The 26,195-nt window shown below is 45.7% G+C and overlaps 1 protein-coding gene across 3 annotated transcripts in view; it reads right to left on the bottom strand.

The window, feature by feature from the left end:
• The window catches only part of Rarb (retinoic acid receptor beta), a 655,545-nt gene that overhangs the window by 75,944 nt on the left and 553,406 nt on the right, over positions 1-26,195 (bottom strand). For all 3 annotated transcript variants that reach the window (XM_052734053.1, XM_052734054.1, XM_052734055.1), the window contains one exon: positions 666-807. In XM_052734053.1, coding sequence (XP_052590013.1) covers positions 666-807 — 142 coding nt within the window. The remainder of the gene's footprint in view (positions 1-665; positions 808-26,195) is intronic.

The following is a 26,195-nucleotide window of genomic DNA, read 5'->3' as shown; positions in this document are numbered from 1 at the left end:
AGCATCAAGGAGGAAATATAATGAACAAAATCTGTATCTATGCCATCTGTTTACATTAATGCATAGACAATCAACTCCCTATTATCAGATGTTTATGGCACAATAAGCTATTTTTAGTTTATTTAAATATTTTTGTTATTTTTGTTGGGAAGGAATGGCTTAGAAAAGAAAAACTAATCCAACTTGAGAAAAATGTCAGTGTCCCCAATGCCCAAATGTTCCTTCTAAAACAAATATATCCCATGTCTCCCATCTACAAAGAGGCAATTCATACTTGCACTAGTATTCAGACTTTTCATCTCATGTATCCCCATGCTACAAAGGCCGTTATTCCCATTGTCAGGAGAACGGTATAGAGGGAGTGCATGGCTGCTCTGACTGTCCACTCCGGAGTCCTACCCGGTCAGGAACCCGTCTGGAACCTGCGGCCACAACATCTATGACCTGGTTTTCACCAACTATCATTCAAGCTTGATCAGGAAATCTTCACGGTTATCTTATTTTCATGTCATCTCTGTTTATACCTGTCCAGGGCAGCACGCCTTTAGTGCCACATCTGAATGTCACATGTTAACATTCTTCATGATTTGATCTTAGAAACTGAGCAAACATATTATAGATAAGGTAAACAGAGGGGAAAAGCTCATGTTTGAGATTGCACTTACACTCTTTGGACATTCCCACTTCAAAGCACTTCTGCAGACGGCAGTACTGGCATCGATTCCTGGTGACTTTGTTAATAACACAGTTCTTATCTCGGTGGCAAGTGTAGATCATGTTCTTCTGAATACTTCGGCGGAAAAAGCCCTGCAAGCAAGAAGATGAGGAGATAAACAGCTAACTTCATGAGAGACCAAATCCACCTCAGGGTGCATCTTGGGCTCTGCCTACTGATAAAGGGACCACTGCAAAACCCCAAACCCAAGGTCTAGACAAATAGCTCAGTGGCTAAGAGCATTTTTTGCTCTTATGGGGGACAGAGGTTGTGTCCAGCACTCACGTGTAGCAGCTCACAACTGCCTGTAGTTCCAAACGGACTCTGACACCTTCTTACCTCTTTCTTTGGTAAGCCCCAAAGACCCTTTTAGTCAAAACTAACGATGACTGTTAGTGTCTTACTAAAACGTATACCAAGCTGATTTACTGGGAAAATATCAGACAGAGTTAGAACACACACAGACTTAGTTAGCTTAACTGGCTCTTTGGCAGGCCAGAACAGCTTCAAGGGAACCCACTGCTAAGAAAGCTGGTGCACAAAGCATAACATTTGCCAAATGCATTGTACACAGCATGTAAGAGTTGGGAACTTCTGAAGTCTTCTACAAGATTGTTTTTGCATTTAGCTCCCTATCACAACCATTAAGATAATGGCTTAATCTACCAAGTGAGTGTTTAATATCCCAAACTGAAAACAAGCTAGAAAAATGGGTCTCGTTGATGTCACACCAGAAGGGCCCTGTCCAGCACAGCAGACACCCTTTCCTCTAGAGAGGTTGTAGAAAGCTGGTAAAATCTTTCAAAAGTCTGGTTGAAGCACAGAGAATTTCTACCCAAGGAAAAATAATCCTTAGGAATTTTTATTGCCTTGTGGGGGACATCAATGAACTCTGCATCTAATTTGGCAATCATTTCTTTTTTTTTTTTTTTGGAGCTGAGGATCGAACCCAGGGCCTTGCGCTTGCTAGGCAAGCGCTCTACCACTGAGCTAAATCCCCAACCCTGGCAATCATTTCTTTTTTGCTTCCACCATGAATGTCTGTGTCTGTCACCATTTGTCATCTGCCTGTCTCCCTACTGACCCACCACCTGTCTATATTTCCCTCATGCCGTTCTTCCAGCCTGCCTTGCCATCTACTCTTCTCGTTAATAGATTTCATAACATTTGTGTTCGATTTTATTTACATGTGTTTGCTGAGTGATTTATCATTGTTTTTTTTTTTAACTTCCGGAGAATACTTTGATAAAAGCAGCAATATATCCTGAATTGTGCAAAACACTCATGAAATGAAGTAGGTGTTAGACTCAGAAGCAGGGGCCTCACATCTCCTCTGTCCCTCCCCAGTGGCTACCAGACAGCTCTGCAGACATGGGTGATGGAGTGCTGCTTGTTCTAATCAACAGGAGGAAGTAGCAGGTGATAAATGCTTAGCTGCCATCCTTGCTCTCTCTTCTAATTGCCTGATAGGGCACCGCTGCTCTGTGTATTAAAAGTGTGGCGCTCTACCCTACCAGTTGCTGTGGGATTTACAGCCACCCCACAACCATTCTCCTGAATGTAGGAAATATGTTGAACAGAGCACAAGTCTCCCCGTGTGAGCACAACCTTGCCTGCAGTGGATTACCACAGCGGGAGCCTGATTAACAACCTCCAGTGCTCAACCCATGAGCCAAGAACACTCATGGAGTGCACTTTGTTTAGGATTTTCACACGTGTGCCCTTGGATTCTAGAGTCTAAATAAACATATTGTTGCTGGCATAGTTTAACTGTAAAGGCCTGGAAATCCGGTTTAAGATTGTCATGTTGTCAGTAGCCCAGACACATACATTTTCCAAGGAAACATGGTTTATTTTTTCTCCCTTGGTGCTACAAGAATGCTCTGAATCTAAAACAATGGGTCCTGGAACCCAAGAAGTGTGTGCTCCCGTGTCAGAGTACCTTTTTTCAGGACACTGCGAGGCACCATTGGTTCCCAGAGGTATCAACCCAACACACAAAAAAACAAACACTTTTATTGCTCCGTGGCCAGGAAGAACAAAGAGCGTGATGGAAGGGGATAGTCTTTGTGTGTGAGAGGAACGAAAGGGGCGGGGAGATACAGATGCCCTTTCCATTTATTTAAAACTGAATGTTCAGTTCAGCAACGTTGTCGTGACTGTGGAGCACAGGAAACCAACACTGGGCTATTCAAGGGAAATGAGAGAGAACAACAGAACTTTATATGTCACTAATTACCCATCAGTGTGGCTCAGAAACGGTGACAGAAACTAAATAGGACTTCTTGGTTTTCCAGATCAGGCTTGGCTGAGTGTCAGCAGCTCTCAGTTTCAGGAAATCATCCCCAGCACGGCAGACCCCTTGCTGACTATGACACACGCTGGGAGGTATTTCGATCTGTGTGTTGGGTAAACAGGGACTGTCTGTGATTCTCATGGAGTTTTGTGTCACCCACATCTTTGTCTTCCCTCACTGCCACCCTCAGTTGTGGCATAAACATCACCCCTGCTAGAGACCCAGCTTCAGGACTGTATGTGGATGAGGAGGCAGAGCCCAGGCCACTGATGCTTTAACACTACTATATAGGTTGACTTCCTACTTACTTTAACATTGTTTAAGATGGAATTGTTTTATCTCTGGCATGCTTGGGAAGACAGCACCATAAACATAGAAGATCCAGTGAGCCAAAATTCCAATGGAATCTCATGCCCCCTGGACAGTAAGTCTACAGAAGGTATGGAGCCCTGGGCCACCCATTCTTTGAGGAGATGAGATCTGAGTGAATATCAGGGACACCTCAGTATTTGCTGAAGGTTTTTTTTTTTAATTTTTTTTTTTTTGAGGAATTCTGAGGAAGCACATGTTTCTTAAGTGATTCAATGTGATTTAAAACCACATATATGTCCAACTCAAAATAAAAGCCTCATATGCTTGGTCTTGGACTTAAAAATATGGGCTTTAGAAGTCCACATATAACAGTTCTTGAAGCAAGTAAATGATAGACACCTATAGAGAAAAGACCGAAAGGCTGACTATGAGAAGATGAAGGACCTGGTTCTATCTGGAGAAAGAAAGTAGAGGTTAGACACAGTAGAGAGAGTGCCCTGTTGGAGCCCACTAGGTTTCCTAGTGGCTGTACCCAGCAGAACCGCATAAGAGGTTGACTGGACCACGGGCCTGGGTACCAGGTGGCTGTAACTAGCAAGGGGGAGGTCTTTTGCTCCACCCCTTGGCATTGTTATAAATAGACCTTTGAAATACAGTTCTGGGCCGGTAGATAAGGATCCAGGCCCACCCGAGTCTATCCTGTGTTTTTTCTCTGTTTCTCTTCCTCTCTATTTCTGAGTCTCTTATTCCTCAATCCTCAAGAGTTCCTGGGGTAAGTAAGTGTGGGGGCTGGTCTCCCACAGTGCCCTGCCCTGGGAGCCAAGCCTCCTCACTGTCTCTGTGACCTAAGCAGGTCACAGCCTTGTACAGCCGGGTTCTCGGCTCCTCTGTCAGGGACTGGAGGATGTACTGATGATCTTCTCCAGCTGCCTCATCCTGGGTTAAAAATGCATCAGTGTACCAGAGTGAAGACCAGAGGTGGCCGAAGAACAGGACTAGTGTCAAGTGACGAATGTCAGAAGACTAGGGAAAGGGATGGCTTCCACCTGAATGACCAAGAGTGGCAGTTTCCTATACTAGCTGGAAACTTAAAGGACACCAAGGATCCCAGTGCCATTTATTAACCACACTGGAGAGTGCACAAAACCTGCTCAGACTATTTCTATCTTACCTAATGGCTAGGAAAGACCATCGCTCTGACTCACTTCTGTTATCTGCAGTGCAGAAACTACTTTAAAACAAAAGACACTCAAATATCCTCCTATACCCACATACCTAAAATTCCAGATTCCCTGAACAGACTAACTAGCTCATGCTTGCTCATCCATTAAGCACACGGAAGTAAGTCCCACCCCGTCCCTCCACCCTTTGTCTTGTGAGGTTGGGCCACCTCCTCTAACACTTCCAAATCACGGCTCTGGAGGTGCCATCGGCTTCACCTTTCCCCAGCTTTCAGAGGCACTCATGTGTAACAGTGCCCACTATCTCCCACAGAGGCTGATGTTTTAAGATTTAGACACTAGTCCACAATTGTGAACTAGGCTTTAGATCAGTGTGTACGGATACGAATTCTGACTCTGTCACTTACCTACCTCTGTGACCTTGTGCTAAGGCCTCAGTTAAGTCTGAACTGACTAAGGCCTCATCTGCAAGTAAGACTGGGGAAGAGCCCACCCACTCAGATGGACATTGTAAGATCAACCACAGTACCTCTCCCGTGTAACAAGAGCTTGGCGAGTGATCATTCTCGTTATTAGAAAACCCCATTTTCTTATGGGAGAATTCATACACACATCTGTAATTAGAATAAGGGTTCTCTAATTGGAAAGAACAGTGCGCCAATCTCGGCATTCTTACAGGTGAGGTCCTCAGAGTGGCATGAGCTCTTTCTGTGTTCACTCATCCGCTTGCTGATTCAGTAACTTCATGTCAAGCAGCTGGCGTGCACGGCGATGCTTTCTCAGTCTGTGTTGTGGGTTGAACATAAAATGTTCCCTACGGATTTGTATATTTGAACACTTGTTCCCCATCTGGTGGTGCTGTTTGGAAAGGTTCTGGAACCCTTAGTGAGTGGAGCCTTGGTGGAAGGAGTGTGTCAGTGGGGCAGGCTCTGGGGTTTTACAGCCTGGCCCCCCCTTGCTCGTCTTTGGACGCCTTTTGAGCATAGATGCAGTGTGACCAGCGTCCAGCTTCTGCTGCCACGACCGCCTTGCCTGTAGCCGTGGCTTCCCCACCATGGTGGACTAGATCCCTCTGGAGCTATAAGCCATAACAAACCCTTCTTCCTTGTTCTCTGGGTACTTTGTCATAGCCACAGATAAAAGAACTAACAAAATCTGTAAGAAATTATGTGAGCTCTGTCAAAGATGCTACAGAGCAGCGTGGTAACACCATTACACTTCACCTCAGCTAAAAGACTGAGAACTTTAGTGGAAGCAGGTCATGAGAAAGATTGGCATGGTATTTAGCACATGGTAGGTCATAAAATTCTGACTGAGTAAATGAAAGTCATGGGAATTCGGATGAGTTGGAGGGGACTCTCCACGGGATCTGGGCTCTAGAGAAGGCATAGGATGTGAGTAGCAGGTGTTTTCCCAGAGGACTCTGGGTTAGCAGCACGGGGTGGAGGTACAATGTGAATGGGGGTAGTGCACAAGAGACAAGAGGAAAGGGGTGGGTGTTTGGACTTGAGCAGGTCTCCAGGGAATGTCAATCCTGGGCTAAGGAGACACTGCACTCTTCTGTGCACAGAGGCCAGGGTCAGAATTATGGCTGGCTAAAACTGCTGAGGCAGTAGGGAGTTGTTGACGTCACCATGAAGTTACTTTTTTTTTAATTAAGTAGCTGTTGGGCTCTGGACACCAATACACATGTGTAATACCTTAGCTGGCCTTTGCTGGGCAGGACTGCAGCCAGGAAGTCCTTATTCCCAGGTAGCGGTGCCATCACTGGCTTGAGTTTAATCATCACACATAATTGCTTGTGAAGAGTCACACTGTGTCATTTTGAGAGTGAGCTGTGTGTAGCTCTGTGGCTGATAAGCCAGGCATAGATGTGTGGTAAGAATAGGCACCAAGCAAAACCTTTACTTTTCAGAAAGGCAGTTTGGCATCGTTTTTCAGTCACAAAAAGCACTGGGTCAGGAGAATGTCACCCACATAGCAGTGTGGGACACTGTGGTGGTTAGTTTTAATCTTTAACTTGATCCACCCTACCATCTCCTGGGAACAGGTCTCAGTGAGGGGTTGTCTAGACCAGGCATGTCTGTAGGGGGTTGTCTTGATTGTTAACAGATGTGGGAAGACTCGGGCCACTGTGGGTAATACCATTCCCTAGCCAAGGGGTCCTGACCTAAGCGTGCAGAATGTGCTAAGCACTAAACATACATGTAGTCATTTCTCCATTCTTGGCTATGGGCTGTTTTATGTTCCTGTTGTCTTGACTTTCCTGAAATGACGAACTGTAACTTGAAACTGTCAGCTGAAATAAACCTTTATCCCCTAAGCTCCTTTTTGTCCTGACATTTTACCACAGCGACAGAAATGAAGTAGAACAAACCCGTATGTGTGAGCTGAGCTGTGGCCCAATTAATTTCTATACCATGTGAAGTCCAAAGGAAAAGAGAAGAGCCAGGAAACTTATGTGTTTTGTTCCATCATTAAAAGGAAAAGATTCCAAGTCCATCTCAATCCAAGAGTAGTCGGATGACCGCCCAGGTCACAGGCTGCAGGCAATGGTTCCTAGTCCCAGACCTGCTGCCAGCAGGAGGGGACTGTGGAATAATCCCCTGGCCACCCTGGGAAGCAAGGTTTCAACACCAGGAAACCTGTTGCCTTAAACAAACAGAAAAGACGCTCGCTGGGTAGAAGCTCACTCACCACAGCATCTGGGAAGTTATTAATAGCAAGTGTGGGGCAGACAGACCATGGAAGACCTATCCACCCAGCTGAAAAGACAACAGGCAGGGGCAGGGGAGGGAGAGAGTGGAAAACGTGAGTTTCCTTCTGAGGTGGTGGGCACGGGCCTACGGCCAAGAAGACTCTAAGCCAGCCAGCCAGTGTTCCACAGAAGGAAGCCCAGCTGCAGAGGGAGGGGCATGTTTGCTTGCTTGTTTGTTTTTAAATAAGCAATTAACTCCCCACCAGGACTTGGTCCCAGGCTGGGAATTTAGTAAACATGAATGAACAGCAATATAAGGTGAGGGGGAAGGGCTCCGTGGGCAGCAGATATGGTTTCTAGAAGTGCAGCTGGGACACCACTAGGGTGATGGCTCACACATCCTCACCAACAACTGAGTGTGTCAGCTCCACTTGTCCCCTTCCAGCACTCTTTAGCTATGGCACACTTAACACAGAGGAAAACAGGACTTTGAGAGGCATCTGAAGCAGTCGTTTTAAGGGAGGCTGTGCTGGCCAACTCAGGCAGAGCACTGTTTCTATATGTTGACTAATCTTTCTGGAAGACCAGATTTCAGCATTTTCCTGGACCCTGTCAAGTGAGGGCCCCTGAGAGTTCCAACTTCCCCTAGGCCCAGGTCCCTTTAACACCTCCACCCCCCCCCACCCTCCCACCCCCCACTCCCGGTGAATTTAAAACTCCCTGTGATTGGCTGTGATGGGGTGGCCTCTGCTCTCGGCCAAGAGCCGGAACTTGCACCAGTGGTGATCAAGGCTCACACTTCAGAGTCTAAGCATCTCAAGAAGGGCACAGAGCTAATGCCTAGGCTCACAATGAAATTTACTATAGAGCAACAGGATCCAGTGAAGAAAGGCTGCTGGGTAACTAATAAAAACAAAAAACCCTATGGTCAAGAGAGATGACACAATTGGATCAAATATTTTAAATTAGGTAACAAGAAATGCATTTCCTCCAAAGTATGACATTGGGTAAAATAATGGTTATAGATGATGAAGCCTCATGAAAGTTTAATTATCATAATCCTGTTCTAGTGGACAGGTGGCAATCCTCTAAGTTTGTGACTAGTCCAAAGGCTCAGTCTGCTAATTAAAATGGCTGTTCTTTAAAGGGGGGGTGAGTTGTGAGCATGTGGACTCACAGAGTTTGCACAGGCTCATGCTGCAGAATGTCTTCAGAGAGACAAGCATGTCCAGGACAGCCTGGGCTTTCTCTCTCCTGCGCTCATGGGCTCCTCTGCTTGACCTTCTGGTGGTTAAAGGACTATGGATCAGACAGAATTAAGTCGTCTCCACAGTCACACTGACTCCCCTGGATTCCCTTGAGATACCTCTGAGAAATTCCACTACCTCAGCAAGAGACAGAGAGGCCAGGCTTGCAGAGTTTCTTTGATAAAGGTTTGCTATGGGCTTTATTTCCTGCCTAGGGGATTCTGGGAGGCCAGGGCACGGGGAGGGGCAGCCACACTAAACTTTTCCATAGTTGCATAAAATTTTCTTCCCAAGACCAGGGTAATGAGGGAAAACTCCAGGAGGGCTCAGAAGCTTACTGGTGACCTCTGGATGTCCCTGACTATTCTTGGGAGCCACCCAAACTCAGAACAATGTCAAAAGAAAGTCAAGGACACAGGGTAGGGCAGCAAATGGGCTAGTCCAAGAACTCTAGGGCAACAGGGTACATGTTCTAAAGATGACACCTGGGAAGACAGTCATTGCTTCTTGAGAGTTTGAAGATGAAGATAATCTAAAGCAGAGTGTAAAAACACCTTCTAAAATGAAAGAATTCACTGGGTTCACAGAGACCTCTTCAGTTCTGGACTTGACAATTTACTTTAAACCAACTAAAGACATCTGTTTTCTAGATCACATGGGTCAGTTCTTTAGTGCTCTTCCACAGTGCATCCCATAGTTACCAATTTATTATCAGGGTTACATTAAGTAGAGCAGGGCAAGAAGCCAATGAATTTGAAGCTTTTAAATTCTCAGTTATTTTACTGAAAAAAAAATGTATAGCTCCTTAGCTAAAACCAGAAGCGAGTGCCTCCTCCCACTCCTCCCCCAAGAATGAGTGCCCATCCCCAGCATCCGTCATAAAGCTCATCTGCACCTAAATTAAAGATTCCAGTCTGTACTGTGAAGGAGGGGCAAGAATGTTAGTGGAAGGAAAAAGAGGCAAAATGCACTCTAATACACTCCAAAACTCTTTGCCAAAGAGCATGCATTTTAAAATCCCTAAGTCTGGTATGCAGTGTTCACCATCAACACAGGCAGGGTTCAGCTCTATCATAACGCTGTCGATGACACTGAACATTGCCATGGCAACCCCACACAGCACATAATTCAAAGCCCTTTCACAGACACCAATAATTATGATGGACTTACAATGTTTTAGGACATTAAAGACCTAAATTAGTAGAGAAAAAAATGGCTATCCACAATTTGATGGGCTTTTTCCCTCCTGTCTCAAGTGGATTGGATTTTCAAGGCCAGTCTGGAGTCTTCCTGGTATAATTTTTCTCCCTGACTTTATACATGATTCCATCCTAAAGCTGAAGTGGAAAGGGAAGAAGTCTGATGCAACACGAGGGCCAGAAAAGAGAGGCAACTTAGGCATTGACATGTATGTCTTCTAAAGCTCAGGTAGAAAAAAACAGGGAGAGGTTCCTCTGCCTGCCATCAGCAAACACCACTCTGGTGGAGCAGAATTGCACCACGTTTATCTAGAAAATACTGCCTGAGACCCAACTTCCAAAATGGAATCTACCCCTGAATGGAAAAGCCATGTTGACACCAATTGTCATACATATGTTGACACCAAGTGTCATACAAGTCTGACATAAGAAAGCATCATCCCACGTCATAGTCCCAAACACAGAGATGGTCAGTGAGAGGGTGCAGCATTGCCTGCCCCTGGTCAATGACACTTGTGTAGGCCGGGCACACTCAGGGAATTCTCTGTACACTTCATCTTGGTGACCTGTGGATCTCCACAGTGCAAAGTCCTTCTTCTCCTCGCTCTGTGCATCCATCACCCGTGCTCATGCTCCACAGAGAGGAGGGGCAGACTCGGGAAACCATGATCTTGCTCCCAGCCATGGACACAGCCTATGGAAACATTCACAACAGAACACTGCCTTGTGTATAACTTTCCCCAAGACAGTTCCCTTTGCAGGCAGCATCTCTAACACTAGCATAGAAATGGTGAGACCAGCAGAGAACATGAACCCAATGAATGAACAGCCACCAAAATTCTTTCCTTTTTCCATTTTTTTTTTTTTTTTTTTTTTGGTTTTTCGAGACAGGGTTTCTCTGTGTAGCTTTGCGCCTTTCCTGGGACTCACTTGGTAGCCCAGGCTGGCCTCAAACTCACAGAGATCCGCCTGGCTCTGCCTCCCGAGTGCTGGGATTAAAGGCGTGCGCCACCACCGCCCGGCCTCCTTCTTCCATTTTTTTAAAATTAATTTTTTTAGGTTAGCACAGAAATCCAAGTCTCATTATGGCAGCTTCATGTAGATATGTCATTATACCTTGTTCTCAGTTGGTCCCCTCTCCCACTTCCCCAGAACATTCTTAGTATAAGGGAAAGGAAAAGGAAGTGATATTTTCGGCAGCAAAGCTCCAATATCATAAATTCAGTCAGAAATGCTAATTTAGTGATTTATTCCAAATCCCCTTCTCTCTCATCAAATTAGCAAAGAGATGGGCTGGAATTCCACCCACAGGCTCCCCTTTCTTGATCTTTAACATTAAAGCAGCTACATTATGTCAGCACGCGGCCAAGAGTTGAGATCAAATAGGTCCCCAATGCAAAGGTAAAGTTCTCTTAAACACCATGAACTTGCCTGCAATTAGCACGTTAGAGTCTCCACCTAGGCACCTGCAACAGAAAAATGCACTCTTGGAGCTCTTGTTGTTTCCAAGACCCTCAATTTTGCATTTGTGGATCCTGCTCTAGTAAGAGAAAAATTAGCAGAATCCACAGAATTAATTTTTAAGTGTGCTTCTCTGCTTCCCATTTATCCAGTTCTTGCTGATACAGAGTGGCTGCCTCTCACCACAGCAGAGGCCGGGGTTAAACAGCCCTGGCCATGAAAGAGGCACCTGCCAGTGAGTCAGGCCACTCTCCAGCTTGCAATTAAAGGCCACCTAATGGATGTAGGGGGAGCTATTTTATTTTCCCTGACAGAGTCCTTATTTTTAAACTCTCAGCTTCATTTTCAAAAGCCGCTGCCTTCAGACAGAGGGAACAATCTATCTTCTGTGAAAAGCTGCATATTTCTCCATGTCCTGCATCAAAACTGCACTTCCTCCACAGTCGGGCTGCACAAAGCTTTGGGTGGTCCAGACAGGACAGGCTTATTAAGGGAGGCAGTTCCTGGTGTTAATGCCTGCTCTAAAGATGCTGTGTCCCTGCTCCGGGGTAGGCAGGCTCATCAGGAGTTTTTGGATGTTTTACCCTACTTTTGCTTCTAAGAGATAACGGCCCAGGGAACCATCTTCACAATTCTGATGGTCTCCAGAGGGGCAAAGGAGAAAACATGGAAGGGTGTGCTTCTTTTGAGCCCTGGGTCCAAACACACTAGATCATCTGAACCATATGCCTATCGTGGAGTTTGGAGATTATTTTCCTTAGATCAAATAAGACAGAACATTTCTTTGGACATGGTTGGCCTTCTTCCTTGCAACACACACATTCTCAGCAAGGATAGTTCTATCCAGTTTTCTCCAATGAGTAATTAGGAGATGTTCACAGGCAGGTGTAGAACGAAGAGCAAGGCTCCATAAATCACAGATGAACTGCGTGAACCAGCAGAGGGCTGAGCAGCCTCTGAACACAGCTTAGCCAGGCAGCACTGTTTCCAGACTTGAGGGACTTGGAAGGGGCAATTCTCCTGTTGCCAGTGGGAGTTTTTGCAGCTGGGTGGATCCCTGCAGCCTGGACAAGCACTTTCTCAAGGCAGGAAAGCAGGCACTCTGAGTTGCGCTAGGTCTGTACTGGGAGCCTGTGCATCTCACCCCCAGTTCCTGTTTGTTTTCATTATCCCCTGAGGCTAATGTGGTAAAGACCAGAGCCGGCTTCTGGAGGCATAAGAGGACTGCACAGGACACACCGGCCACGTCACGAATCCCACGACAGTGTCAGGTGGTCACACACAAAAGGCAGACAGGCTTCCACCTTGCCACGAGAAAGGAACCCACATGCAGAAATCCCTCTGAAGGAGACCTGAACTAATCTGTAATTTTAAATTTCCAAATGGCTTTTATGAGCTTGCTTACTCAAAGCATTTCCTTTAATTTTTAATTTTTATCTGCACAGTGCTCCAAAAACACCCCAATGTGAGTTCTCTCCGCCCATCTCGTTATCTTAATGGGGGAAGGGAAGAGTGTCCTGCTGGTCACTGCGCCTTAGGTGTCCTCATTTACAGACTGAAAAAAAGTGCAGACGTAAATTATTTACAATCTATTGTATCTACATGTATTTTGTATGCATTTACAACCGGCAAGGGAAGCAGATTATTTTTTACTTTTAATTGTGTTGGCATCTTGTCTGTTTTCTGGAAAGTAGAAATGGAGGAGGCTGAGGCAGGAAGAGCCGGGATAAGCCATTTAGGGGAAGTAACTCCAACACCCCATTAGGAAGAAGCCCAGAGCTGCTATTTATGCTTGCCATGTGCCTGTCACCGCATCTTCATGGATGAGAGCAGGGTTGTCTGCCTCCTTAGAGAAGCAGACACAAGCCTGGTACAATGGCTTCTGGCTGTAAAATGTAACTCAGGAGTCTGGGGCAGGAGAAGTGCTATGAGTTCCAGGCCCTGCTCCATCAGTGAATGGCAAGATACTTTCCATCATATCTAGGCACCAAAGAGCCACAGTATGTGAATGAGAAGGGCCTCATCCAGAGTCCTGCCTCCCCACAAAAAGACCTCAGTCAAGTTATAGAGCAATAATCAGAGGTGAGTCATCGGTGGGTATGGCTGACCAAGTGGAAAGAAAATATTTAGAGAAGTTAAATATATGCATATATATACACATTTATAATATAGTCACATATATATATATATATATATATATATATAATAACACACATACATAATACAATTCCTAATCTATACCAGGAACCTGATGGAATAGGGCCAATCACAAAATACAGGATTTACAGCTGGAAACTCAGGATTTAGTCTAGAGCCTTCTCTGTAAACATCTAAGACTGTCTCCATGAAAGGCACAAGGGCACTGGATACGTCTGTGGGTGGCCCCAAAGCACTTCACTGTTACTGAACTTGAAGTAAGTCTTCAGAATTCAGCAACCCAGGCGTTCGCACAGGTTAGTCTATCATGAGTGGCAGGCGTGTATGGATGATGCCTGGTCTGCATGCCATTTATTATATAGGATGTTTGTCCCAGATCAAATATGGAACCACACTTGGCTTCCAGCAGATACTTGCTCATGAGTTGGGTGCGAAAGTCCACCTGCCATGTGCCCTTCAGCAGCTGAGGAGTGAAAGCCCTCAATGGGCTCCATAGAGCTGTGGGCAATACCACCCTCTGCCATCAATGCCCTGTACAACGTGCTCAGCTACTCTCTGCATTCCATTCTGAACCCCTCAAACTATCTCCTAGAACCAGTGTTTGAGAACTCTGTCTGAATGAGAACCTCCTTTCTATACATTCTGTGGGGCTGGCCAGAAGCAAAGCCTGTAGAGAGCACCAAATGTCCCAAATACTGGAGACGTTTTTGTATTGAGTCAAAACCCAGCCAACCGACATTGATAAGAGGACACAAAAAATAAGCTACATCTTATGTGATATTTATGAGTTTCATTTCCACTCTGTCAAATGTGATTTGTGGCAGCCCACTTCAGAGAAAGCCAGGGCCAACCAGTACATCCTCTTTCCTCTGAAGCCCACCTCCCCAACTAGTGTGAGTTTCAGACCAAGCTCATGACCTCTCCAGCCATTGCCTCCCGCCCAGGACAGCCTCACATCACCTCAAGCCACATGTGTGAGAAGCCACAGCCAGGGTTTCTCTGCCTGTGTTCTGAAGGGGACCAGCGCAAGTGAGAAGGCTCTGCTTTCCTTCCAGTCTTGTTTCCTCAATAAAAGGGAAAAACTGAATGGAAATGAAAAGTCTACAATTAAAAAAATTACATTTCGCTTCCTTTTGCTAATATCTGTAAGATGATATTTTTGGGGCTGGCAGGGACTCCAGATGGGTCATATAATGAATATAATTTAATATGTAGGACCTGGAGTTCACAGAAACACATTTTTCCCAGTCAGAAGGTAGCAGGCTGTCTCACATTATTTAACATAGAACACCAGTACCTGCTGCTGCGTCTCTTCTCCTTGCACATTGGCCTTTAATCCTAACATCAGTGTGGCCAGAACGCAAGTCATCAAACCGGAAGCTGTCACTGTCTGTGATGGGCCAGCACACTGCACACTCCCCAAAAGGCCAGAGATTGCTAACTGCTCACCCTGCTTTTCCTCCTGGGTCTCAGGATTTATGCTGCCAATTAAGGCCATAACAAGTGCCCCAGGTTGACCTCCTAGGAGCAAGAATTAATTAAGCACAGTATTTCTTAGTAAGGAATGACATTTCCCCAAATGAGTTACCCAAGGTAGCCATGCTGCTGACATGCTGGTACATGCGGGACTCCTAATTGTGAATGCAAGTAGAACACTCCAAGGGCATGGGTTAGTTTATGCTTTTAATTTGACAATAAAAGAAAACAAGTTTTACTTTTATTTTTATTTTGAGGGCAAAGAGAATGTTTTGAGTGTATATAATGTGGGGGGCACAGAATTCTTTACATTAGTAATATCATATAACCTCCTTCAGTTATTAACAAAACAAAAGGAAGAATCTGGGGCTCACATTTACCATCTGCCCAGCTTTCAAACACAAGAAGTTTGCTAGAAAACACTTCTTACCCCAAATTCTTAAGGTCCCATAACGGATAGAATTGAGGTAAAAAATAAACAAAACCCAACCCGGCCATGGTCTCTATTTTGTTCATTGTCCCATGACCTGGAGAGTCTAATCCAGGTTGTTCAGACTCTTCTTTTTAATTATAACCTCCTTCTTAAATATTCACTGTGATGACAGAGCAGCCACATATAGCACATATAGAAGGATAGGTATGCCTGGGTGCCAGGAATCCCTATTAAAAGGTGGTGTGTGGCCGGGCAGTGGTGGCGCACGCCTTCAATCCCAGCACTCGGGAGGCAGAGCCAGGTGGATCTCTGTGAGTTTGAGGCTAGCCTGGGCTACCAAGTGAGTTCCAGGAAAGGAGCAAAGCTACACAGAGAAACCCTGTCTTGAAAAACAAAAACAAACAAACGAAAAAGGTGGTGTGTGTGTGTGTGTGTGTGTGTGTGTGTGTGTGTGTGTGTGTGTGTGTGTAGTGTGTCTATGTCATGTGGGTGTTGGTACCCATGGAGACCAGAGGGCGTCATAAACAGAGCTACAATCATAGCTGAGCTGCCCCACATGGTGCTAGGCAACAAACCGTCATGCCCAGAACAACATTACTCACTCTTAATCACTAAGCCATCTCTCCAGCCTGAGAAACGCTTGTTTATACTCAAATGTGAATTGAAAATTACTTTTTTGTGCATGATATACCTTAATAATTTTTTAAGCATTTAAAACATAAAAATGTAATCTTATCTGACTGTATAAGACGTGGTAGAGGCAAATCCATCCTGTGTCAGCTTATCTGACGGTCTAGTGTAAAGCTGTACATCAAGTCATCAATGGAGATGGTGAAAGGCCTGGTCCTTGAGCACATCCACACACAGACACACAGGCTGCACACTCACCATCATCAGCCTACTCTCTGAGTCTCTTGGTGGGATACAGGGAAACCTGACCCTGGTTTATCTCCTCAGGGCTCTCAATCAGGAGTGAAGAAAACCCTCAGCCTGGACGCACTATTGCTATTGTGGTGGGAAAGAGACATTGTCCTCCCCTGCTCCTCTCATCCAGAAAACTTCCACTCTGAATTAGAGACCTCATCCTCTTTCCTTGAAGGCATGAACATAGCCAGCTTCCTTCTGCAAATCCCCACAGCCTACTTGCCAATTAATGTATTTAACTCTAAGGAGCAGGCGCTTTTTAATTTAGCTCATCCATCACCAACAGAACATTTTGGTAGAAAATATTAGGATTTCCAAATAATTTTATAGCTCTGTAAATTGCCAACATACCATCTGCAATTGAATTAACATTTATAACCAAACTGAAATAATAAATAAAGCAAATTACGCTGCAAATATTCGCAAGTGCCCAATATGCACTTGAGAATGATAATTAGCATTTTATAATCACGCTTCATTTTCTTTATCCAACTCCCTGTCACATTAATGATAAAATATTTTAAACTGTGCTCTATCAGAGAGCGGCACAGTCTCTAGATTAGCCATTAACTAATGCAGAGAAGGAGAAAGGCCACTGCTCACTTCCATAGACAGAGTTTGCTTCCCAGTCTTGGCTTTGCTTATCTCCAGGTTTTGGGTCCTTGTTTGCCTTGCTACCTAGAGGTCCAGAAAGTCGATGCCTGATTTATGCCCTCTAAACCTGTAGCTCTGTGGTGCTGCCCTGGGGCCTCTTGTGAGCAGGACCCTTACATAACATGTTCTGATAGGATGAGACATTCCACTCTCGAGCGAAGCTTATTCGGACTCTGAGGGTTCTGAAAGGAGGCTTGAAGACTGAGGAAGTAAACAACTGAAACTTCTCAGGAAGTTCCTGGGAGCTGATTCACAAAGTCCCTCCCTCCATAAGGTGATATGAGCACTGAGGACTACAGAGATACAGACCAGCCAGGCTATCCGGAAGAGACACCCTGACCTGTTAGGCTGCCTTCATGTCATGCAGCATGTGCCAGAGCTCCAGGCTTTGAGAGCTGCCACCCACGCCAGGTTGGCTTCCAATGACACAGCTGCCTTTGAGTCATTTATGCTCGTGTAAGTAACCCCAATAAACTGACTGGTTCACCGGGTTGGAGTTTGGTGGTATTGTTAATACAGTCTGTCATCAGTTCCCTACACGGAGTGAGGAGACATTTGCTCATGTCTCCCCCCAAATGTCGTGCAACAAAGATGAAAAGAAATATTAGAAGATGTATCATACTTGTGCTGGCTAGTTTTATGTCAATGTGACACAGCCTAGAGTCATCTGAGAAGAGGGAACTTCAATTGAGAAAACGCATCTGCAAGATGGAGTTGTGGCCCAGTCTGTAGAGCATTTTCTTAATTAGTGATTGATGGGGGACTGCCCAGCCCTTTGTGGGTGGTGCCATCCCTGGGCTGGTGGTCCTGGGTTCTATAAGAAAGCAGGGTGAGCAAGCCATAAGGTGCAATCCAGTAATCAGCACCCCTCCATGGCCTCTCCATCAGCTCTGCCTCCAGGTTCCTGTCCTGACTTTCTTTAGTGATGGACTATGGTGTGTAAATATAAGCCAGAACCACCCCCCCCAGGTTGTTTAGGTCACAGTGTTTCATCACAACAGTAACTGTAAATAAGATAATACTTTTCTGCTCCAGAGAAGGGATTGGGGTGGAGAAGCCAATCGGCTGATGTCACTCAATAGAGGACAAGCCCATCTCCACACAATTTTCCCGGAAGCCTGTTCTTACCATGCCCTGACGCCTTTGGTGAAAGCATGTGTCAATCTTCTTCCTCCTCAAATAAAAAGGAATTCAACTGCATAAATGGATGAGGAATGCACAGGTGCACACACACACACACACACACACACACACACACACACACACCTCACCTAGTTTTTCTACCAGTGACCAAATTTCTCACTATTTTCCTCCAGAAACAGTTTCTTAAAAAAAAAAATACTATCCACCTGCACTTTGGAGGCCAGAGCAGGAGGATCATGATTCTAGGCTAGCCTGGGCTGTGTAATAAGACCTTTCCTCAAAAAAGAAAAACAATAACAAACAAAAATCCCCAAGACTGAACCTAAAATGCCTTGCTTCCTCTTGTACACCAGACATCTCCCAGTGCTCATCTGCTTTCTAATATAGGAGTCACTGGCCACACGTGGCTATGCAGTGTGGCACGTGGCATCCAAACTGAGCTATTCTGTTAAAGTGAAAGGCAGGTTCCTGCTTGAGAAATAAGCATGGAAAGGCTTAATGAGAAAATAGCTTGAGAGTTGAGTGTTGACACAGTGGCCCTTCCAACTGTATTGTGAAGAATATGTTCTTCTAGTAACCAAAAGGATTCAGAGGCCAAGTCAAGGCAAGCTGTGGAGCTGTTGATGAAGGAAGTCCCGTGAGGTCTCAGAGGACGGACTTTGCATCTCAGCCTCTGTCCAGCTGCTTGTCAATGTGTAGATTTGATGAGCAGAAATGTGGAGAGGACTCAGTGGGCTGCTCTGTGCTCCACCTCAAAGTCCCTCCAGCTCCTGGAGGGAAGGAGAAGCTTGCAGAGTGCATCGGGGAGACCATCCAGTGGCTGTGGGCTTGGGTCTTGCGGCTAGATAGGCCGAGTTCAAGTCCTACCTCTGCAGGAGGTTGCATCATCTCTGACAAGTCACACAATCTCTATGCCTTGTTTAAATTTTACTTCCAGATAAAATTTAAAAGGATGATCAAATCATTACTACTGTCTCTCTCTCTTCATAGTTACAAAGGTTAAATGAGCTGATGGCACACAAAAGTATTTTAAAAAGCAAGCAAACAACAACAACAACAACAACAACAACACCTCCTAGCTGCACTAAAAGTCATTAGACAGAAGTGTCTACAAGGCAAAGGGACCTGCAAAAGGGGCAAAAGAAATGGAACGAGGGCCAGGTCAGACCAGGACCGCAAGCAAGCTGGAGTCAGGTGCAGAGAAGAGGAAAATGTCTGGAAGACATTGTAATAGGAGAAAACACTGTGTTTCTAGAACCTTCCATACACACAGTAACTGCCCCTCACCTGAGGCTGCTTAGACCTGACAGAGGGAGTGGTCTGCTCAGACCAGTGTTGCAGGATTCCCTTTCCAGGTTACCAACAGAGAAGACATGCCAAGTTACACTGCAATGTCCTGCTGCCTCCAGCTCTGCCAGTGATTCTCAGGGTGCTTTTGATTGCAGAAAACAAGTTCCAGATGGAGTCCTTTGACTCATGTCCACTCACCTTCCCAACATCTGCACAGAGGCTGCAAAGTGCTGAGTGCAGAAACAGACTGAACTTTGTACTCATACAGAGCTGGGGCACACAGCTTTTGGACAAGCTTCCAAATCCAGTGCCAACCCCATAAAAGTAGGAGACTCTGACAACAAAGGAGATTGACTTGATGTTCTTTCAAAGTATTTTCTCGTCTGCTGACTGTATAAGCCCTGTGTTTGGGGGTATTGAAATGTTTGGAGGACTAGACAGCACCTTGGCAAAGTTACAAGTAACTAGAGAATGTGTCAGTGCTAGCCCCTCGCTCCATAAGGGAGCAGCTCTCTAGTGGTGGTCCTTGAGTCTGTGGATATGGCGCAGTAGCAGAGCATTTGTCCAGCATGCTCAAGGCTCTGGGTTCCATCTCTAGTACTACAGTGAACAAATCCTGCCCAGAACTGATGAAGCCCCTCACCACACAGGGAACTTCTCAGAAAAACACATCTCCAGATGCCTTGGATCTCAGATTCTGGCTCTAAAACATGACATATCATTTAACAAGCCATCTAGGTGATCCCAAGCCAAGGAAAAGTTCCTAGTTCACCTAGATGAGGAATGACTCGGAAGGCAGCTGAAGCTCTCCCTCCCCACCAAGCACCACTGGACCAAATCAACCTTCACAGAACTCACACACCATCTCAGCCTCCCACCAACATGGCCAAATCTTCAACTCCAGGAAGAAAAGGTGGAAACAGTTCTGCAATGTGCCAGTCTGTGCAGAAGATAATCAAGCAGCCTTGACTTTGAAGTCAAGTGCATGGATTGGAACAGCTGTGGCTCTTATGTTCAACACTGTTGAACAGGACCGCCATGCATCCTGCCATACTTTGAGGAGCTAATGCACCTGAATGTGAGGAGGGGGGAAGGGTGGGCCTTCCATGCCATTTGTACCCACCCTGGCTTGTGTCACGGGATGAGAATTCCATCCATAGGAGAAAAGGAAGTTTGCTTGGCTTGGGGATTTCTCTCCACCTCAAACTTATTGCAGGTAAGTCAAAATACTGCCAGGCTACTGTGAGAATTCTCCCCCCCACTCTCGGGGCGGGGGGATAAACAATCAACATCTACCCTCTCCTCATAAGGTTTCAATGACAAACCAAAGTGTGATTCTACCAGGGCTCACCATGGGGAACCAATGAACTTACTGGGCTCACTTTACAGAGCATAGGTGAGGGGTCACATGACAGGAGTTGGGGTGACCCAAAGCACTGGGAACTCTTCATTCAGCATGGATTATGGCTTCCCCATAGTTTCACAGAGGGAATCCTTTCCAATTAACTTCCCTCAGCCTATCTATTCCATTGCTTCCAGAGACCAAGTCCCTAAGCCCCACCCCCACCCTGGCTTTGTGCTAGTACTGTGCAATTGCCAATAAAAGGCTGGGAGGAGTGACTAGAATCTCAGGTGAGGGTCCTTCCTTTTCTGAGGGAATGTCAACAGAATACACAGGCTCCATGGTGATGGATTCTTGCAAGCACAGCTGAGCTGATGAAGACGGCCAAGGCTTTGCTAAGAGGACCAGAGTCAACAACACTGACACCCAGGAGGAACCAGGTAGGTACTCTAATGACTGAAAACGCCCATTGTGTATACAATATTGATTTTCAAAATAATCCCAAGGCTCAGATGTTATTAACCTCTTTCTTCAAAAGATGAAGGGTTTTGGGAACTTGGCCAAGGAGGAAGTGAGATGGCCAGAATTTGAACTTGGCCAACCTGATTTCAAACCTCAGGAATTTTCCTAACCCAAAATAGAAAGGACAGACATCATTGGTGGGGAAAGTAAGACTCCCATACCCAGAACACTCTGTCTCCGAGAATGGAGCCTGCTGGGAAGTACAGAAGCAAATGTAGTGAATTTTTGTGACGTGTGGGTAATGTCTGTTAGGGGCTCGCATAAGTTCTTTTTCAGCTAGCTGGCCACCCAGTTCTGGTGACAGATGCCTGTGAACCTGGAGATGCAGGAGGAAGTCAGGTCGGTCTGTGTCACTCCCATGGGGCTGGGATGTAAAAGTAATAGAGACTGCCGGGTAGAAGCTACATGAAATGTTTGTACCAGGGAGGACATGTGGAGGGTCCCAGAACCCCACAGCTCTGTTAAAGCAAGTGACAATTAAAGGCCACCAAACCCATCTCCATCATTCTGTGAATCTCCTGAAAAAAATCAATGAAATCTAATACCTTGAAAAGTTCAATGCTATGTATATATAAGGGCTTGGACAAAATCCAGCATGTTAAAACACATGCCTGAGTTTGAGTTAAACATTTAAATAGGGCCAAATTATTTAATACCATTCAGGTCTTTAATCTAATTTGAAATGCAGAAAAGGGAAATATACTGTGTATTCAGAGACAGCATAGGTCCCATAACCCCATAAACAGGAAAGTTCAGATTTCAGAGCAGCAGCAGAATTGTCTCTTGTTTTATAACCTGGCATGCCAGAGCAGAGCCAGAGAGCATGCCTGGCTAGCTGGTCTCAGCGAGGCTTCCCAAGTCAATATGTGGTGTGTTCCTCACTGCCCTTCTCTTGACACAATGTACTTCACAAAAATCCATAGCCAGGTTCAAAGAGGAAGAAACAAAAGAAGATAGACAGCATTTTAAAAATAGCCCTACCTTGGGGATATGTGCGGAATTTATGCATGGTTTGGGTGCCCTTCCTGTGTGTAATTAAAAGTCCACAGACAAATTCCAATCTGAAGCCAAAGAGAATTTGGGTTGAAGGCATGGAGCTCACGCCCTGCCAAGCACATCAGGGGGGTGAGCAGCACTCTGCATGAGGAACATTATGGAAAGACAGGGACCAGAGGGTCTAGGTTAATCAGAGCAAAAATGTACTTGACTGCCTAAAATCAACAAGACAATCAAGGTGCCATGGAAGTGGGAGCATGTGATTTTCCCTCTGCTGCTGCAGACACTCTGCACACCCTCAATGCATCTCCTCGGTTACCTGCCAGCTCTGATCCACTCCTAGGGCCAAATGCCCATCTGCCACCTAACTTGGTGAGAATACAGTTGGGGTGGGTGCTTAGGACCCAGAGCAGAGGCCGCTTGGGTCACGCCCATCTGCAGCTGCATCTTGCTCCTTTCTAATAGCAGATTCTGTGTAGAAGCCCTGGGGCAACAGACTCCAAGCTATAAGGGGCCTACTGGTGAGTACACATTAACTAACTGGGTCCCTGCTCTCCTTCCCCCACATCTTCAAAGCCACACCTTTCTTCCTTAAAATTCAAATCCCCTCTTCTCCCCTTGCTGCCCAAACATCTGTCTGAAAATAGCATGCTGTGTGGACTACTCACCAGCCAAGCAGCATAGAACCTCCCCTTCCTTTAAACCTGTAAGAAACAATTCCTTCCCTGAACTCTGTTCCTTTATGTTCAGAGCTGATAACTCTTGTAAGAAAGAAGAAAAATCTGCCACACTATCCCCGAGTCCTTCAGGTGAGAGGTAGGAAGGCCTGGCCTTGGTCCGCATCAGTTCCCACCTACATTTCCGGGATTCAGTCCACGCAACTGTAAAACCAAACGAAACTGACAAACCAAGGTGTCCCTGGCGCTGTCCCAGTCAGAGGAGCCTCTTAACCTCACCTCTTAGAGTCTGGGTTGGTTAGTGAGTGCTTTAAACAGCTGAAGTGGACGAAAGGTACACTGTGAGATTCCCACGGCTACAAAAGATAAGGACACATGACTTCCACTGAAGTGGCCCTCTGCATCCCAGCTTCTGGCTTGCTAGGCTGTTGTGTAATTTAATGTTTGACTCTGGAGCTGCCATCTTGTAAACAAGTCCATGCCACACCTGTGAAGGTGCTGGATGGCCATTCTGATCATAGCTCGAGCTGAGAACCTCTTCCATGGGAAACCTCTCTACTAGGCCCTCAATGAAGGCATCTTCACATGATCCACCCTGTAGCACAACAAGTCACTCCAGCTGTTTTGGCTCAGTAGCAGCAGCTCAAGACACTGTGAGACAGACACAGCCTTCGAAATTAGAAGTACACAGTCTACGAGGGAAAGTATTATTATACACCTTCAGGATGGGCAGTTTGTTACATGGAATTGGTAACCAAGACACTCTGAAGGTCTTAAAAGTCATTTAATCATACTTCGTGCCTTTATTTTAGGAATAAACTCTAAAAAGGAATCTGTTTTACCCTCGTTGCAGAAGAGCTATGAAAATAAACTCTCTACCCTGTCAACCCTCTGCCCACCTCGGTGAGCCTCGGCTTGTTATCCACTGGTATACATGAGAAATGGGGAAAGGTATTCAAGGTCAGTTCAAATTGCCCATGAGAAGTGATCTTAGTAATCAATAAGCTCAACTATCATACAAAATTAAAATGACCACCTTTGTAAAACACCAATAAGCCATCTCTTCTCAAGTGGCAAACTGAAACCATGTGCTGGTCTTAGGCCATGGTCCCCAGAGCGGTGTGGCCATGAGTGGGTGGGAGGAGACCATGAGGCAGATCAAGTGTGCTTCTGAAACATCTGAGTACTCAGAGGATTCTCCCTAAAACCAGCACTGAATGGTGAAGGACACCCACAAAAATTGACATCCTCCTTTTCTATTGGGACAGTCTTGGCCAACATGGTCATCGCTATCTTCTTTATCTGCCCCTTGCTTAGCCTTTGTCCTCCGTAACCTGGACCTTGAACAAATGTGCTGCAATCCTGATGGTTTTCCTCCACCTCTCTGGCATATCATCTCCTATTGACTCATTCAACAAACATCTCCTGACACATCCTGCCAAGCTTGGCTACAGGCACTTAGAGGGTAGTGGGGATGAACGAGGCTAAGACAGTCCTGGTGTTCCTACTGGCGACACACTAGAGCAAGATGGCGATTGAGGAGACAACAAGATACTTAACAGGAAGTGCCACACCGGAAGTTCCACACTAGGACCCCAGCCACATCAGGAAGAGGCCAGGAGAGCACACCCGTTCCATGAAGACTCCCCAGGCCAGTCACATGGATGAGCATAGCAGACCCTGGGGCTGGGTTCTCACATAAAGACTGGGATAGTTTCTCAGATTCACGAGGAGTCCTTCAGAGAGGTAGAAGAAATGATTGAACTACAGAGATATGTTACAATCATCATTTTGTGTGCAACACACTGGTTTTTCCTAAATTTATCTCATGAGCTATGCCCCAGGAACTTGTGAAGACGTTTATAGAGAAGAATGGTAAGAGAGAGGACAGGACTAAGTGAAAATGTCCCAAAAGGTTTTTTGTTTTGTTTCGTTTTCGTTTTTTAATGTACTTTTATTTTATGGGTATGGGTTTTGCCTGCATGTATGTCTGTGTACCACTTGCATGACCAGTGCCAGAAGAGCCCAGAAGTGGGCATTGGAACCCCTGGTATTGGGGTTATTAGGAGCTATGAACCACTATGTAGGTGCTGGGGATTGAATTCAGATACTCTGGAAGCGGTCAGTGCTCTTCACTGCTGACTGAGCTATCTCTCCAGCCCTCAAAGGTTTTATATAGCACCCCTGAATCTGAATCAGTGAGTACAACTGTACAGAAGGACCAACCTCTATGGTTCTCTGCACATTTACAGTGGCAGGCCCATTCTTCTGAAGGCAAAGTAAGCTCACCTTCCCCTTCTCCATCCGAGTGATGTGGGACCTTGGGAATGGCTACAACTGATAAGCTGTAACAGTGTTGGTGGCATTGGGGGATGAGCAGGGCCAAACAGCAAGCATCCCCCTCAATGCCAGGGACAGTGACTCCACAGTGCCAGGACTGGTCTTTGAAGGAAGGTGACATGGAGAAGGACTGTGTCTATCCACGATGCAATGCTTCAGGGCACTGTTGTACAATATTGTTTTAAGGTTACTTTTGTTTATGCTGCATTTATTTAATTCTGTGAAGCTGTGTTACTATGCCTGTCTAAAACACCTGATGGTCTAATAAAGAACTGCCAATAGCAAGGCAGGAGAAAGGATAGGCAGGGCTGGCAGGCTGAGAGAATATATAGAAGGAGAAATCTGGAATGAAAAGAAAGGAGGAGCCAGAGGAGGAGGACCTCAGAGGCCAGCCACTCCGCTACACAGCAAGCCACGAAGTAAAAGTAAGATTTACAGAAGTAAGAGAATGGGAAAAGCCCAGAGGCAAATGGTAGATGGGATAATTTAAGTTAAGAAAAGCTGGCTAGAAACAAGCCAAGCTAAGGCCGGGTATTCATAAGAAATAATATGCCTCCATGTGTGATTATTTGGGAGCTGGGTGGTGGGGCCCCCAAAAGAATAAAAAGGAAAAAACAAACAACACACCATGATTTTGCATTTCCATATTTCTGCAGCTTAAGCCTTATTTTAACACAAAAGGAGGGTGACAATCTTGACTGTAAAGGAAGAAAGCTGTGATTAAGACAATAACCAATCATAGTTTTCACTTCCATCTGGAGCCTGAGCACCAGGGCAAGTAACCAATCACAGGCTTGATTCCAGTAGTATGAGCACCACAAATTTAACCAATCACAAGGTCTCTAGGTAGTAGAGCCTGCCACAGCCACATTTAACCAATCACGGACATACTTCCCACAGGAGGGGACCTACGGCACTGCGCAGGGTTTGCAGAAAGCGAGCGACCGCGAAGCTGCTTTAGATCTTATTGGATCTCCTGCATGAGGCAGAAGGCCTTCTAAGAGAAGAGACGGCTGCCTCTGCTCGGGCTCAGAGTCAAAGACAGCCACACGAATGTGACTGCTCCCCAAATGACTTGACGGGAAGGAAGCAACAGTTACAAAGACAACAAGTTCCAAAAATCCAACTAAAT

Source organism: Peromyscus californicus, unplaced genomic scaffold (genome assembly GCF_007827085.1).
Source record: "Peromyscus californicus insignis strain IS unplaced genomic scaffold, ASM782708v3 Scaffold_12__1_contigs__length_115047231, whole genome shotgun sequence".
Taxonomy (NCBI): domain Eukaryota; kingdom Metazoa; phylum Chordata; class Mammalia; order Rodentia; family Cricetidae; genus Peromyscus; species Peromyscus californicus.
The sequence above is the reverse complement of the archived record's forward strand: the minus strand, read 5'-3'. Positions and strand labels throughout refer to the sequence as shown.